General features: G+C 41.3%; 1 protein-coding gene across 1 annotated transcript in view; it reads left to right on the top strand.

Annotated features, from left to right (window-relative positions):
* Positions 1–17,570, top strand: part of grm6a (glutamate receptor, metabotropic 6a) — a gene marked incomplete at both ends in the record, with an annotated part of 37,873 nt that overhangs the window by 11,281 nt on the left and 9,022 nt on the right. The window contains 7 exons of the mRNA XM_080014509.1: positions 1,286–1,502; positions 2,260–2,395; positions 5,086–5,240; positions 7,016–7,153; positions 9,198–9,398; positions 13,720–13,859; positions 16,838–16,960. Of these exons, the coding sequence (XP_079870635.1) occupies positions 1,286–1,502; positions 2,260–2,395; positions 5,086–5,240; positions 7,016–7,153; positions 9,198–9,398; positions 13,720–13,859; positions 16,838–16,960 (1,110 nt within the window). The remainder of the gene's footprint in view (positions 1–1,285; positions 1,503–2,259; positions 2,396–5,085; positions 5,241–7,015; positions 7,154–9,197; positions 9,399–13,719; positions 13,860–16,837; positions 16,961–17,570) is intronic.

The following is a 17,570-nucleotide window of genomic DNA, read 5'->3' as shown; positions in this document are numbered from 1 at the left end:
TACACACACACACACACACACACACACACACACACACACACACACACAAATACACACAGGGATGTGCCTTAAAGTGATTGTCATTGTGTTTCAGTTTAACATTGTTTCTACGGCGACAAGTTCTCTGATACAACAGCGTTATATGAAGTGTCCTCCCACTCCCAGGTGTCGTTCTCCAGTTAGAATATATCTGATGTAGGAATGTCTCTGGTTTAGGGGTGTCTCCGATGTAGCAGTATCTCTGATGTAGGAATGTCTCTGATATAGCAGTATCTCTAGTGTAGGGGTGTCTCTGATGTAGGAGTGTCTCTGATGTAGAAATGTCTGATGGAGGAATTGAGGCAGTTCCGCCACCACACGCCACCCCAGGGACGATTTCAGGGCCCTCCAGCACAGAGACACAGATGAGGATGGGTTTTAGACATCAGTTAATTGTAGAGAGGAGGTTCGGTTGAGTTAGCCAGGAGCAGATGGAACATGTCATGACAGGGCCCCTATCCTGAGGATGTGTGTGGATGGGGGTTTTAACCTGCTGCTTGTTAGCCCAACCAATGAGCAGCTGGTATGCAGCCACCCTGACCCAATCACCTAGATCCAGGTCAGCTGTGGCTGCTCAAACCATCCCACCCACACACCACAACACAGAATGTCTCTGATATAGTCTGATATCTCTGATGTAGGAATGTCTGATGTAGGGATGTCTCTGGTGTAGGAATATCTCTGATGTCGGTATGTCTAGGCTGTAGGAGTGTCTAGCATGTAGGTGTGTCTCTGATGTAGGAATGTCTCTGATATAGGAATGCCTGATAGAGGAATGTCAATCATGTAGAAATGTCTCAGATTTAGGAATGTCTCTGATGTAGGAATGTCTCTGATGTAGGAGTGTCTAGGATGTAGTAATGTTTCTGATGTAGAAATGTCCTTGATGTAGGTGTGTCCTTGATGTAGGAATGTTTCTGACGTAGGAATATCTCTGATGTAGGAGTGTCTAGAATGTAGGAATGTCACTGATGTAGGAATGTCTCAGATGTACAAATGTCTCTGATGTAGGAATGTCTCTGATGGAGGAATACCTCTGGTATAGGAGTGTCTCTGGTGTAGGACTGCTGCTGATGTAGGAGTGTCTAGGATGTAGGACTGCTGCTGATGTAGGAGTGTCTAGGATGTAGGAGTGTCTCTGATGTAGGAGTGTCTAGGGTGTAGGAGTGTCTAGGATGTAGGAGTGTCTCTGATGTAGGAGTGTCTAGGGTGTAGGAGTGTCTCTGATGTAGTAATGTCTCTGCAGATCCCTCAGGTCAGCTATGCGTCCACTGCCCCGGAGCTCAGTGACAACACTCGCTACGACTTCTTCTCGCGCGTGGTCCCTCCGGACTCTTACCAGGCGCAGGCCATGCTGGACATTGTCCGCGCACTGGGCTGGAACTACGTGTCCACACTGGCATCCGAGGGGAACTACGGCGAGAGCGGCGTGGATGCCTTCCGCCAAATCTCCAGGGAGGCGGGTGGGCTCTACTGGATTCTATTGGCTTCTGCCTCCGCTTTATACCACTGTCTTCTGCTCTACTGTCCATTGTGGATTCTACTCAACTATCTACCCTGTCTCCTGTTGTGATTTCTACTATACTGTCTACTCTGCCTTCTACAATACTGTGTACTCTGTGTTCTGCTTTGCCTTCTTCTCTACTGTCTACTCTGTCTTCTACTGTGCCTTCTACTCTGCCTTCTACTCTACAGTCTACTATTTCTTCTGTGTCTTCTACTCTGCCTTTTACTCTACAGTCTATTACTTCAACTGTGTTTTCTACTCTGCTTTCTACTCTACTGTATACTACTTCTACTGAGTCTACTACGCTGACTTGTACTCTACTGTCTACTACTTCTACTGAGTCTAATACTCTGACTTCTACTCTACTGTCTGCTACTTCTACTGTGTCTTCTATTCTGGTTTCTACTCTACTGCCTACTCTGTGTTCTACCGTGTCTTTTACTATGGTCTCCACTCTACTGTCTACTACTTCTGTGTATTCTACTGTGTAGTCTACTGTATAGTCTTCTCTCGATTCTACTCTACTGTCTACCCTGTCTTCTACTCTACTATCTACTACTTCTACTGTTTATTCTACTGTGTTTTGGTCTTTGGTCAATTTTGGTCTTGATTCTACTCTACTCTAATTTAGCTCTCTGTTTTTCTGTCCACCTGTCTCTCTATCCACCTGTCTGTCTGTCCACCTGTATGTCCACCTGTCACCTGTCTCTCAGGGGGTGTGTGCATCGCCCAGTCTGTGAAGATTCCTCGGGAAGCGACTGACGGAGAATTTGATAAAATCCTCAAACGACTGATGGAGACGCCCAACGCGCGCGGAGTGATCACCTTCGCCAATGAGGACGACATCAAGTACACACTAGCTACGCTACACAATGCACTATGCTATGCTACAAACTACACTAAACTACACTACGCTACACTACACTAAGCTATGCTACACTACACTACACTACATTATACTACACTACACTACATTACACTTGTAAGGACTACATGATTAAGGAAGCATTACCCCTACGTCACCAGGATACGCCCCCATGCAGAAGTAAGGGGGCCGTTTAAAAGGCTGTATGGTGCGAGCTGTCAGCGGCACCCCCACACCCGGAAGAGGCTAGTCCATCTGCGAGAGTCCGGCGGTCGTCCGTCAGTCCCTGGCAGCGCGTTTGATTCCGTTGGAGTAGTCCGTCATCCCTCCGTTCAGTCAGGATCCTACAGTTCTTTATTCACCATCCCATCCGGTTTTCTCCTCATTCATTGCGGTGGCCATCCATTCCCAAAGCCGTCCGCTCCCTGGAACTGGTGGCTTTGTCTCCACCATCGTGCAGGAGCTAACTGGTTTGGAGGAATAGACAAGCCTTAAAAGACTGGTTCCAATGACAACTTCACACTGCTAGTATTGCTGCTGTACTACTACTTCAGGGGCTGGTATTTGTGACCCAGCACAGTAAAACCCGCATTGTCGCGCGTTTCTAAAATCGCCAGGAGCGCCAAAAATCTTTCTTGAAAGAAATTTCAATTTTTCCAGATTTGTGTATCTTGTGGGGTTTTTTTATCTGTCAACGTATTTTCAAAACCGAGTTTAATTAATAAATAGTAGAAACATTTTAAACCGTGTTAAATATTCCCATTAGATGACATGGGGAAATGCAGTTCACTTTCCGAGACGCTGAACAGCGCTGATTGATTGTTTCCCTTAAAGCGAGCGTCCAGATCATTCCTCCATTATCCATTTGATGTGAGGTCACAATGTGAAATCAACCTTTAAATCCTGATACTTTTACACACCCACACCTGGAGTCATCGTTGTGTAGGGGGCGTGTACCAACGAACTGATGTCACTTCCGTAAACAAGAGGAGGATCCTTCGGTTTCAATTGTCTGTGAAAACTTTCATCTCCATGTTGTTATGGATGAGGAGAAGGAGGAAGATCTAAGTCATATCAGACTTTAATGTGACCAGTGCAATAGATCCAAGTCAGTGTGAGCAACGCGTACTGGACTTCATTTTCCACGATGATAGTCAGTTCTCCGACAGCGATGCTGAATCTGACTACACTACACGCAATCCAATACACACACACTACGCTAGTCTATTATTACATTACATTTAGCGGACGCTCTTATCCAAACGCAGCCATCAGGAGCAATTCAGTGTCTTGCTCAAGGACACTACAGCCTGCTAGCAGGAGAAGCCTGGGATCGAACCAGCCTCCCCTGTAGTAGTCTACACTACACTACACACACTACACTACACTACAATAACTACAATCCAATACACTACACACACTAACCTTAACTACACTACACTAAACCACACTGTACTACACGACACACCACTCACACTCCACTACATTACACTACACTACACACACTACACTAAACACACTGCACTACACTACACTGCACTACACTACACTGCACACACTACAATACACTACACTACAATAACTACAATCCAGTAGACTACAATACACTATACTACACTACACTACTCTCACAACACTACACTACACTACACTAAACTACAATAACTACACTACAATACACTACACGAAACTACACTACACTGCACTGCACTACAATACACTAAACTACAATAACTAGACTACAATACACTGCACGAAACTACACTACACTACACACACTACACACACTACACACACTACACTACACTACACACACTATATTACACTACACTACACTACACATACTACAATACACTTCACTACACACACAACACACTCTGCACTACACTGCCAACACTAACTCCAACCTTTGCTCATGGTTTAACTTAGCCACGCCCCTCTCCAGTAACATTCATAGTTTAACTAAACCACGCCTCTTTCCAGTAACATTCATAGTTTAACTAAACCACGCCCCTTTCCAGTAACATTCATAGTTTAACTAAACCACGCCCCTTTCCAGTAACATTCATAGTTTAACTAAACCACGCCTCTTTCCAGTAACATTCATAGTTTAACTAAACCACGCCCCTTTCCAGTAACATTCATAGTTTAACTAAACCACGCCTCTTTCCAGTAACATTCATAGTTTAACTAAACCACGCCCCTTTCCAGTAACATTCATAGTTTAACTAAACCACGCCCCTTTCCAGTAACAGTTGTGGTTTAACTAAGCCACGCCCCTTTACAGTAACAGTCACAGTTTAAATAAGCCACGCCCCTTTACAGTAACAGTAATAGTTTAACTAAGCCACGCCCTTCTCCAGTAACATTCATAGTTTAACTAAGACCCGCCCATCTCTGGTAACATTCATACAGTTTAACCAAGCCACGCCCCTTTCCAGTAACAGTCATAGTTTAACTAAGCCACGCCCCTTTACAGTAACAGTCACAGTTTAAATAAGCCACGCCCCTTTCCAGTAACAGTCATAGTTTAACTCAGCCCCGCCCATCTCCTGTAACATTCATAGTTTAACTAAGCCCCGCCCTTTCCAGTAAATTCATACATTTTAACTTAGCCACGCCCATCTCTGGTAACATTCATACAGTTTAACTAAGCCACGCCCCTCTGTGGTAGGCGGGTCCTGGAGGCAGCCAAACGGGCCAATCAGACGGGACACTTTGTGTTCGTTGGCTCAGACAGCTGGGGAGCCAAGAGCTCTCCGATCCTGGACCAGGAGGACGTTGCGGAGGGAGCGGTGACCATCTTGCCCAAGAGGGTTTCTATAGACGGTACCCCTTTAGTTACATACTGTATATATATACTGTATATATACTGTATATGTTTGATAATACTGCCCAAAAGGGTTTCTATCCCTACGGTACCACTTATTTTAGTTTGGATCTATAATTTGTGAATTTATCTCATCTTTTCTTATAGACGGTAACAGTTGATATATATCGATATATATCCTGTAATATTCATACTGCCTAAATGGTGCATAACTATACTTGAAGTACTATATACAGTATATAATATCATAGTATAATATTATAATCAGCCACAACATTAAACCAGTGATAAGTGAAGAGAATAACATTGATCATCTGGTTCCAATGACACCTGTCAAGGGGTGGGACATATTATTATTATATATATACTGTTATATTACATTACATTATGTTATATATTATTATATATACTGTTTATATATACTATATTATTATATATATATTTACTGTTATATATTATATATATATATATATATATATATATATATATATATATATATATATATATATATATATATATACTGTTATATATTATTTTATATATATACATATATATATATAATGTTATATATATATATTTTATATATATATACTGTTATATATTATTTTATATATACATTATATATATATATATAATGTTATATATAATTATATATACTGTTATATATGATATATATATATATACTGTTATAAATTATTATTATTATATACATATATGATATATTATTATTATTTTATATATACTCTTATATATTATTATTACATAAATACTGTTATATATTAATTATCATTATTATATACATACTCTGATATATTATTATTATTATATATATACTCTTATATATTATTATTATTATATATTTACTGTAATATATTATTATATATAGACTGTTATACCTTTTATTATTATTCTATGAGGCAGCAATTGAAGAGTCAGTTGTTGAAGTTGATGTGTTGAAGCAGCGTCAGGATCGGAGCCACTTTGACAAGGAGCACATTGTGATGCTGGACGACTGGGTCAGAGCGTCTCCAACACCACAGGTGTTGTGGGCTGTTCCCGCTGTGCAGTGGTTACTAGCTACCAAAAGTACTCCAAGGAAGGGCACTTATATATATATATTTATTGATTCATATATATAAGATATGATTCATGTATATATAAGATATACATCTTTGTCGTATCTCTGCACTGGGCGGAGATCATTGTGTAGCAATCGAAGATATGTAAATATATATATATATATATATATATGTAATGGGCATGTGAGCATCAGAACTGGACCATGGAGCAATGGAAGAAGGTGGAGGTCTGATGAATCAGGTTTTCTTCTACATCATGTGGATGGGTGGGGTTAGGGTCCGATCCGACGGAGCATCTGTGGGATGTGCTGGAACAACAAGCCTGATCCATGGGGGCCCCACCTCCACCTTCCAGGACTTAAAGGATCCGCTGCTCACGTCTTGGTGCCAGACACCACAGAACACCTTCAGAATCTGGTGGAGCCACTGCCTCCACAGGTCACAGCTGCTTTGTGGACACGAGGGGAACTACACAGTATTAGTGTTATTAGAGGTGGTTCTAAGGTTGTGGCTGATCCATGTATATATATATATATATATAATGTGCTGTATATATATATACATATACTTTGCTGTATATACAGTATATATATAAAATGTACTGTATATATATATATATATAAAATGTACTGTATATATATATATAATATACTGGATATATCTATTTATATATATATATATATATATATACTCAGGTTTCGACCAGTACTTCATGTCTCGCTCTTTGGAGAACAACCGACGGAACATCTGGTTCGCTGAGTTTTGGGAGGACGACTTCAGGTGCAAACTGAGGAGTGGAACCAGGGTGGAGACGGACAGGAAGAAGTGCACAGGTATCTGTCTACCCGTCTCTCTGTCTGCCTGTCTCCCTGCCTCTCTGTCAGCCTGTCTGCTTGTCTGTCAGCCTGTCTGTCCGTCTGCCTGTCTGTTAGCCTGTCTGCCTGTCTCTCTGTCTGTCTGTCTATTTGCCTGCCTGCCTGTCTGTCTGTCTGTCTGTCTGTCTGTCCGTCTGTCTGTCTGTCTGTCTGTCTGTCTGTCTGTCTGTCCGTCTGTCTGTCTGTCTCCCACTCCAACCAGAGATTTGAATAAAACTATTTTGATTTTTACTTAAGTTCACGTCGGACGAAGGAGAAATTAATGAATCTAATAAATGGGTTTGATGGAGCTATGTCACTGTGATGGAGCTAGATCAATGTGATGGAGCTACGTCACTGTGATGTAGCTACATCATAGTGATGGAGTTCAGCACCATGATGGAGCTACGTCATTGTGATGGCTCTAGATCAATCTGATGGAGTTACATCACTGTGATGGAACTGGTATATGTGATGGAGTTGCGTCACTGTAATGGAGTTTCCTCATAGTGATGGAGCTACGTCACTGTTATGGAGTTATGTCAGCGAGATCAATGTGATGGAATTACCTCACCGTGATGGAGCAATGCAACTGTGATGTAGCTAGATCAATAGGATGGAGCTACGTCACTGGGATGGAGCTACATCACTTTGATGGAGCCAGATCAATGTGATGGAGTTACGTCACTGTGATGGAGTTACATCACTGTGATGGAGCTACGTCATAGTGATGGAGCTAAGTCACTGTGACAGAGCTACATCACTGTGATGGAGCAATGTCACTGTGATGGAGCTCGATCAATGTGATGGAGCTACGTCACTGTGATGGAGCTACGTCTGTGATGGAGCTTCGTCATAGTGATGGAGCTACTTCACTGTGATGGAGCTAGATTAATCTGATGGAGCTACATCACTGTGATGAGCGAGATCAATGTGATGGCGCTACGTCACTGTGATGGAGCCAGGTCATAGCGACGGAGTTACGTCACTGTGATGGAGCTACTTCACTGTGATGGCGCTAGATTAATCTGATGGAGCTACATCACTGTGATGAGCAACATCAATGTGATGGAGCTACGTCATAGTGATGGAGTTACGTCACTGTGATGGAGCTACATCGCTGTGATGGAGCTACGTCATAGTAATGGAGTTATGTCACTGTGGTGAACTAGATCAATGTGATGGAGTTACATCACTGTGATGGAGCAATGCCACTGTGATGGAGCCAGATCAATGTGATGGAGTTACATCACTGTGCTGTAGCTAGATCAATGATGAAGTCTCTGCCTGTCTCTCGCTCTCCCGCCTGTCTCGCTCTTTCTTTCTCTACCTGTCTCTCTCTATACCCATCTCTCTCTCTCACAACCTGTCTCTCTCACTCCATCTACCTGCCTCTCTCTCTACCTCTCTCTCTCTACCTGTCTCTTTCTCTACCTGTCTCTCTCTACCTCTACCTGTCTCTCTGTCTACCTGTCTCTCTCTCTCTACCCATCTATCTCTCTTTCCACCCGTCCCTCTCTCTGTCTACCTGTCTCTTTCTCGACCTTGCTGTCTCTCTCTTACTGTCTGTCTTTCTACCTGTCTTTCTCTCTCTCTACCTGTCCCTCTGTCTACCTGTTTCTCTCTCTCTACCCATCCCTCTCTGTCTACCTGTCTGTCTCTCTACATTGCTGTCTCTCGCTCTACCTGTCTCTCTCTCCTCCTGTCTCTCTTTCTACCTGTCTCTCTCTACCTCTATCTCTGCCTACATGTCTCTCTCTCTCTACCCATCTATCTCTCTTTCTACCCGACCCTCTCTCTGTCTACCTGTCTCTCGCTCTACCTTGTTGTCTCTCACTCTCTTCCTGTCTCTCTTTCTACCTGTCCCTCTCTACCTGTCTCTCTGTCTGCCTATCTCTCTCTGTCTCTATCTGTCTGTCTCTCTGCTTCTCACTTTCTGGTCTCTATCTCTTCTGTTCTCATTCCAAATGGGATGGCAGCCTTTCAATGAAGGAATTTCTCAGTCTAACCCCCTCACCCCCAGGTGAGGAGAGGATCGGGAGGGACTCCACCTATGAGCAGGAGGGGAAGGTGCAGTTTGTGATGGATGCAGTGTATGCCATGGCCCACGCCCTGCACCACATGCAGCAGGATCTCTGTCCTGGATCTGCAGGAGTCTGCGACGCCATGGACCCAGTGGAGGGACGCCAGCTGCTGCACTACATCCGGGCGGTCAGCTTCACCGGTACTGTCCCTCTACTAAATCCATATGCACAGAATAATCCATGTCTATACAGAATAATCAATATCTATACAAAATAATCCATATCTATACAGAATAATCCATATCTATACAAAATAACCCATATCTATACAGAATAATTCATATCGATATAGAATTATCCATATTTACACAGAATAATCCATATCTATACAGAATTATTCATATCTATCCAGAATTCAAAAGTTTTATCAGTATTTCCTGATTCAAATAAAGATCGGTGTGAATCAAAGTATGAAACCGTTCCAAGCCATTTCCATGAGACCTCAACCAATAATCATAAGTTCTAATGTGACATAATCAATGATTTCTATGACAAGAAATCCCGATAGGTCAGTTATGAATAGCATTTCTAAATAAGTGCCCTAATTTTGTTTATAATTTGTAAAATTTGCATTTGGAAATTAGGACAAAGAAATATAATAATCAAACAAATATCACAGTATTTATAAAGATCACGCGACAATTAATAAGTGTATATTATTAAAATGGCAATCTTAAGGAATATTAAAAAGAAAAGGAAAATGGACAACTTGCATAAAGTTGTCAATAAGCGAGGACCCGTGTTATTCCACCATAAGTGGGCGTGGCTGGTATATATAGTGTTTGCAGTGTTATTTCACGGTAAGGGGGCGTGGCGATTGCGTACACTAGTGTAGTGAATACTGACAGATAGATTATATAGTGTATATAGTATCTATAGTGTATACAGTATATATCATGTATATAGTGTGTAGTATTTATAGTGTATACAGTATATAGAATATATAGTGTTTACAGTATATATAGTGTATATAGTATTTATAGTATATACAGTATATATAGTCTTTACAGTGTATATAGTGTATATAGTATATATATAATGTATACAGTGTATATATTATATAAAGTTTAGTGAGACTGAGACTGAGAACGGTGATGAGGTGAGATGCTTGACGCTGAGACATTTTGTACATTTTGTATTGTACGCAGCGTACAACACAGACTGGTCGGAGAGCTGGTCGTAAATCTGAACGGTCGTTAAACAGGTTCATTACCATCTTCATGTCACCAATGTAACACTGCAGTAATTCTCTGTCTTTGCCACGAACATTTACTATTTTGGTTGACAATGCCATCTTTATGAATGTGGATTTCTTTAACCTGATAATGTCAGCGTTGATAGATATAATTATTTTCACCACTAATACGACTGTAATGCAAGTTGAGCATATCATTGAAAGCTTTGTTAAACTTAAATTTGTTGAGATTCCTACATCAGTATGTGAATATAAATATGACCTACATGTCTTTGTGGTCCGGGGGCTGCAACGTCCTCCAATGTGAGTTGTAATTCTGAACTGGGAGGTTTATGTGTGCGTTACTTGGAATATTGCATTAAACATAGTTTGTGTTGTTGGTAATTCTGTTATTGCAATATAATCTCTTCCTGGAACATCATAATTTATTCTACCAGACTTTTTCATATCTTGATAAAGATTATTTCCTTTAATTAAAACTAAGTCTAGGTCATTTTGTGTCCATGTGCAAAGATTCTGGATCTTGTTCTTAAGAACTGCTGTTATACTCATAGCAACACATTGCTTGTTTCTGGAGTCTCCAAACTGTAAATCATTCTGATGAAATTAGACAGATATTCTGAATCAACACTTACATTGGAAGTTTTCTCATTAGTGTTTTTTTTGTTGCAGTATTTTTCTTTAGTACTTTCTTATAGAATATTGTGACTGACCTCGAGGCCTGGATTTTTAGACAATTGCTTCTTTATTGTCTTAGATTTATGGCTATTTTTTGGCATCTGGAACAATAACAAAAACAGACTTTGTAATTACTTTGCATAACAATAATAATATATTCATGTTATTTTATAAACATAATAAATACATGTTTGTTTTAATTAATACTTCATTGTATTTTTCTGTTAATAATCTACAATTGGAAAATTCAGTTTAATAGATGACTTGTCTATATTGTAATGAAGACAACATTCATGAAACTTTAACATTGATTTGGTGTTTGAATTATTATGGAAGAACTTAATTGAATACTAGACACTTTGTCCTTTCATTGAAATCTGCTACGTTTAGCTGTAGGAAACTGCATATATATGACATTTCTTTAAAACAACCCTTTATTTTTTTACTTTAAACCAAACCTTGTCATTGTTAAAACCTACCTTGTTGTGTGTGAGTACATGTGCAGTCTCAGTGACCGTAGGTGACGTTGGGTCTCGTGTGCGTCAATTATGACGTATTTACGCAAGTTTACGTATTGACGGATGATTACGATAGTAGTCGAACTTACGGGATTTAAGGGGAGACTTCTTACCTTGGATTACATTTTCAATAAGTTACATTTCCATGAAATACCAAAAACTTTGAGGTATTTACCATATCACGGCCTCTTTCTTTCCAATGCCTTACTGGATCTTGAACGCATCACTTACTCGCACAGTCGAGTGGATTCGACTCGATGTGGTCACGAGTTTTTGTGTTTCGATTTGAATAAAAGTTGAATCACGAGATGTTTGTGACGTCCCGTTTCTAACGCCGCGTTTGTAGCTTCTGCAGTTGTTCTGTTCCAGGTAGTTTTAGCCTGATTCAGAGGAATTCAGAGGAAAATAATCACAATTACAATAGAATGGAACATAGCATCAGTTTGTGCTGTTGCTCCTCTTTACGTCAGCATTATGTCTAAAACAAATGACAATTTCTGAGTTTCCCTTTAATGCAGCATCGGCTGAGGTAATGACACGGTGAGTCTTGGTGGCACACAGAGTTACTAATACAGAGATCCACTTTGTTGCGTGTTCTGACTTCATCCAAAGATGAGAAGGTGGCTCTTTTGCCCTCACCACGTGGAGCCATACATAGCTATTCAGCGAGCTAAACACTCTCCCAATATGTACCCGGAGACAGGAGCTCACTTTTGGTATTGTTAAGGGAAGCGGTGTAAAACTGTGAGAACAGTACAGAAATATGCAGATAAACGATCAATCTCTATGCAAATGTAAATAACCTGTTAATACGTTGTCATAGTTCCTACACTGTTTGCATACAACAATAACATGAATAAACTTGAATACGTTGTCATAGTTTCTACACTGATGGAATAGATGTTAATCCGAGTCTGAGACGTGATCAGATTGACTGTGTGGGTCTCTGTCTGGCCATCTTATCCTCCTGTGTTCTGATGTCATACTATCACCACAGTGCTATGTTGTCACAATACAGACTGGGGGGGCGGGACACTCCCCGCCTGGGGGCGGAACAGTGGCTGTCTACTACCTGTAGTCCACAGAGTCCAGCGTGCAAGTGTGGAAGTTCATACAACATTACATTTCCAATAAGTAACGTTTCCATGAAATACCGAAAGAATTGTAGTATTTCTGTGAGTAATTACCATTGCATGGCTTCTACCTCTCCAACACCTCAGTGGATCTTGAACACATCATCTACTCGCACAGTCGAGTGGATTCAACCCAATGTGGTTACATGTTTTTGTGGAGTAATTAGAGTCTTTCTGTTAATCTCATCTCGTTCTATTTGTTTTTGAACGTTGACGTGTCGGCTGCTGTGTGTCAAATTTGGTCGGTTTTTCACAGATTTCTGCTCTGTATGTGGATCAATTTGAATGAAACTTAAACCACGAGATGCTTGTTACTAACCGGTTCAAACGACACCTTAACCGTGTTCGTAGCTTCTGCCATTGTTGTGTTCCAGATACTTTTAGCCTTGTTGTAGATACTCTGGCATTTGATGACTTAGACCAAGTCTGTGATTTGTGATTTGGTCATATTTGATCGGTTTTTCACTAATTTCTGCTCGGTCTGTGGATCGATTTAGATGAAAGTTGAACCACGAGATGTTTGTGACATACCAGTACAAACTAGACCTGAACTGTGTTCGTAACTTTGGAACTTTGTTATGTTTCAAAGGGTTTTAGCCTGAAAAAATCAGAGAAATCTTCCTGAGCAATTACAATAGGGGATCCAACCCTGTGGGCTGGACCCCTAACAATCCAAACAACAACAATGGGGTTCCATCCCTACGGGCTGGGCCCCGAATAATATCAATATAGTACAGACACTCTGCTCCGCATGCAGAGGGCGGCATTTTGGATTTACACAAAGCTCTCACAAAGTGCTGATCAACTCTAATCAAGTCCTGGTGGAGTTTGATGGAGTTTGATGGAGTTATATTGGTGTTTAATGGAGTTGTGTGTGTGTGTGTGTGTGTGTGTGTGTGTGTGTGTGTGTGTGTGTGTGTGTGTGTGTGTGTTGCAGGCACTGCGGGGACCAGTGTACTGTTCAATGAGAACGGTGACGCTCCCGGTCGCTACGACATCTTCCAGTTCCAGCTGACCAATCACAGCGCTCCGGGGTACCGCATCATCGGCCAGTGGACCAACCACCTGCGGCTGGACGTGAGGGCATCCCATAATACTCAATACAATGCAGGTCATGTAGAGACGTCGTTGTGGCAATGCATGCTGGGAAACCTAGTCCCCCCAGGGAGCCACATGTCGGCAGCATCGGGTCCTTATGAACTGGATAATAATTGATTATTGTCACTTTTAATAATTCAATTCATTTTAAGAACTTTATTGTCATTGTGCAAGCAAAACAAAATTGTGATTGTGTCATCCTCAAATGGTGCATTTGCATTAACTTCTCACATATTTAGAGCGAATGAATAAGACACAAATGGGATAAGGGATTTTAAAAGATACTAGTGACAAAAAGTACAGAATCTAAACAATAAAATACAAAATATAAGCAATATAAAGGATAAATGTAGCTGCAGGCAACAATACACAGTGTCCATTTAGTCGTGTTTGGTACCTATTACAGTTTCCCAAAATCGTAGTTACAAAAACTTAATTTCCTGCATTCTAGTACATTTTTGTGCATGTGAATCGCAAACTAATGAGCCAACAACTGCTTAGTACAATGTACTGTTATGAACCTCAAATAAAACCAAAGGTACATATCGTTAAGGAGGACTAACGTTGAACCAATATTAATTCATAATAAATAACTCATGTGCTTACAAAATGAAAATGGCCCCGGACTTTTTGACCCAGATCCGGCCACCACAACCAGCCCACAGATACCACCCCCCGCCCCAACATGGACGCACGTACAAACACACCCCCCCTTAACAGCATCACTTATAAGCATAACAGATGGACACTCAAGGCTACTGTAACACCTAAACAGATATTTTAAGAGCACAGGTTTGTTGCCAGCAGGCCACCACTGTCTATATTTTACCAGGATGTATCATCTATTTCAACACAGGAAATAAGTCTGATAATACCATTGCCAATTTGATCGCTTTGACCTTGAAACTTGAAGGACTTGCTCTTCAGGGCATGTCTATAAACAATAAATAATTACAAACATCAGGTACTGACTGGACACATTTGAACTTCTAAAGTGCAGTTAAACAATACATATTTAAGTAAATAAACAAACTCTAAATAATGTATAAAATTGAACAAAAAATAAATAAGTACTGTATATTTTTTGGACTGCTGCTAAGGTAGACCGTTACTTCACGCCTGAGTATTGCTCATCTAAAAACAATAAAAAAAATTGAGATAAACAACCATAAGCTTGTATATATTTGTACGAAGTGCTCGGGTATTGCTGGTCGATAAATTATGAATAATATATAAATTAAACATTTCTGACGCTTGAAGACAGCACAGTAACATTTCCCACAGGCCTTGAAATGCAGCTTCCCTTCCAGCGTTAAATTTTACAAACCATTAATGTTGCTGCATATTCTGGGATAAGGAGGATCCTAGACTGTGCCATTTCATGAATGAATGTATAGTTTCGTGGTTGAATTATTATTCGGTAAGTAATGTAAATAATAATGATCCCTGATTTTCACCATTTACACTTTTAATCGTAGAAGACTTAAGTAATTAATTAAGTATATATTGATCAGGTTCCCAAATCTGAGAATTTGCTACTTTTCTGTTGTTTTAGTGTCAGTTGGTATGTTCATACCTATATACACACGTTCGTTAGTGTGTTCATACCTACTATATACACACATCAGTTAGTGTGTTCATACCTATATACACACTCTGTAGTCATTAGCATTTTGTCATTTTCAACACAGTGTGTTGGGTAAACCATAATGTTTCACAAAGCTTCATTTCATCATACCTACTTCACAGTACGTTATCCAACTACAAACACTGACATGTCTGCTTCTCAGGTCAGTGAAACTACCTGCGGACTGCGGGCCACACCCTGTACATTTATAGCCAATTGGATGATGATGTCACAAAGCGTCTTATTCTAAAACTCATCTCACTCCACTACCCCACTAAGTTTTTGAACCTTGGTGTGTCGGTGAAGGGTGAAAGTTCTGCTACTTCCGGTCAAATTTAATCGTTTTTTCACTATTTTCTGCCCCGTATGTAGATACATTTGGATGAAACTTAAACCACAAGATGTTAGAGACGTCCCAGTTATAACAACACCTCAACCGTGTCCGTAGCTGAAGCGGCCGTTCTGTTGTGGACACTTTTAGTCCGAATAATTCCAGAAAAAATAAAAAATCAGAACAATAACAATAGGAGTCCATTCTGCACACAACAACGATGGGAAAACGCATCAGCAGCAGTAGCGAAAGTACAGTCAAGGTGCGGTGGACAGATATGGAGTGATGTGTAATGGGTGTTGAATGATTTGTGCTTGGTGCAGGAATATTGGACATCATCAGTGGCTTGGAGTTGCATGGAATGATGGCAGCATATTAGTCTTGTCCAACTGAGGAGATGTCTGGGTTCAGTCTATTTGTGCGGATTGATCTGAAAGGCCTGCTCGATGGGAGGAGCTTAAACAAATACTGTCCACGGTGTGTCATGTCTTCTATGATTCTTAACCCTACTCACACAGTGGGTGCAGTGAAGATGTTTTAGTGATGGTGGTTCAATGCCAACAATGTCCTGTGCTGTTTTCACAACACGTTGGAGGCTTTTCTGTCAGTTTGGTGCAGCTGCTGTACCAGGCTGTCGTGCAGGTTGTCAGGATCTTTCTTTGTGATGCAGCTGTAAAAGTTGACGAGCAGCTTTTGGGGGAGGTTGGCAGAAATCTCCAGCCCAGGAGACTGGAGACTGATGGAGACTCCCAGGAACATGAAGCTGGGGACTCTCTCCACAGCCGCTGTAGTGATGTGGACAGGACTGTGTGTGATCATCTTTGATCCAAAAATTTCACAATAATCTCCTTGGTCTTTTTGGTGTTTAAGACAAGGTTGTTGTTGGCAGCCCTCACTGTCGGGTTCCGAACCTCCTCACTGTTTGGGCTCCATCGTTGAATAATAACTAATAATAATTAATTCTAATAAAACAAAATAATAATTACTCCCTCTCTCCAGTTAGAAGACATGCAGTGGTCAGGGGGAGGGCAGAACGTTCCAGACTCTGTTTGCAGTTTTCCTTGTCGTCCTGGAGAAAGAAAGAAGATGGTGAAAGAAGTTTCCTGCTGCTGGCACTGCGAGGTGACTCCCAGCACGACTCCCCACACGACTCCCTGTTCTACCCCCAATATGACTCCCTGTACAACACCCTGTACGACACCCTGTACGACACCCTGTACGACTCGCAGTACGACTCCCAGAACAACTTGCAGTATGACTCCCAGTATGACTCACAGTACAACTCCCAGTACAACTCCCAGCATAACTCCCTGTAAGACTTCTGGCATGACTCCTAACACAACTCCCAGCAAGACTCGCAGAAAAACTCGCAGTATGACTCCCAGTATGACTCACAGAACAACTCCCAGTACAACTCCCAGCACAACTCCCTGTACAACTTCTAGCAAGAAGCCCAGTACGACTACCAGTACAACTCCCTATACGACTCCTTGTATGACCCCCAGCATGAATCCTTGTATGACTCCCAGCACAACTCCCAGTACGACTCCCTGTACAACTCCCTGTACGACTCCAAGTACAACTCCCTGTACGACGCCCAGCATGACGCCCACCACAACTTCCCCACACCTTCCAGCATGACTCCCTGTACGACTCCCTGTACGACTCCCTGTACGACTCCCTGTACGACTCCCAGTACGACTACCTGTACGACTCCCAGCATGACGCCCAG

The sequence above is a fragment of the Zeus faber genome, assembly GCF_960531495.2.
Source record: "Zeus faber genome assembly, chromosome: 15".
NCBI classification, from domain to species: Eukaryota; Metazoa; Chordata; class Actinopteri; order Zeiformes; family Zeidae; genus Zeus; species Zeus faber.
The sequence above is the reverse complement of the archived record's forward strand: the minus strand, read 5'-3'. Positions and strand labels throughout refer to the sequence as shown.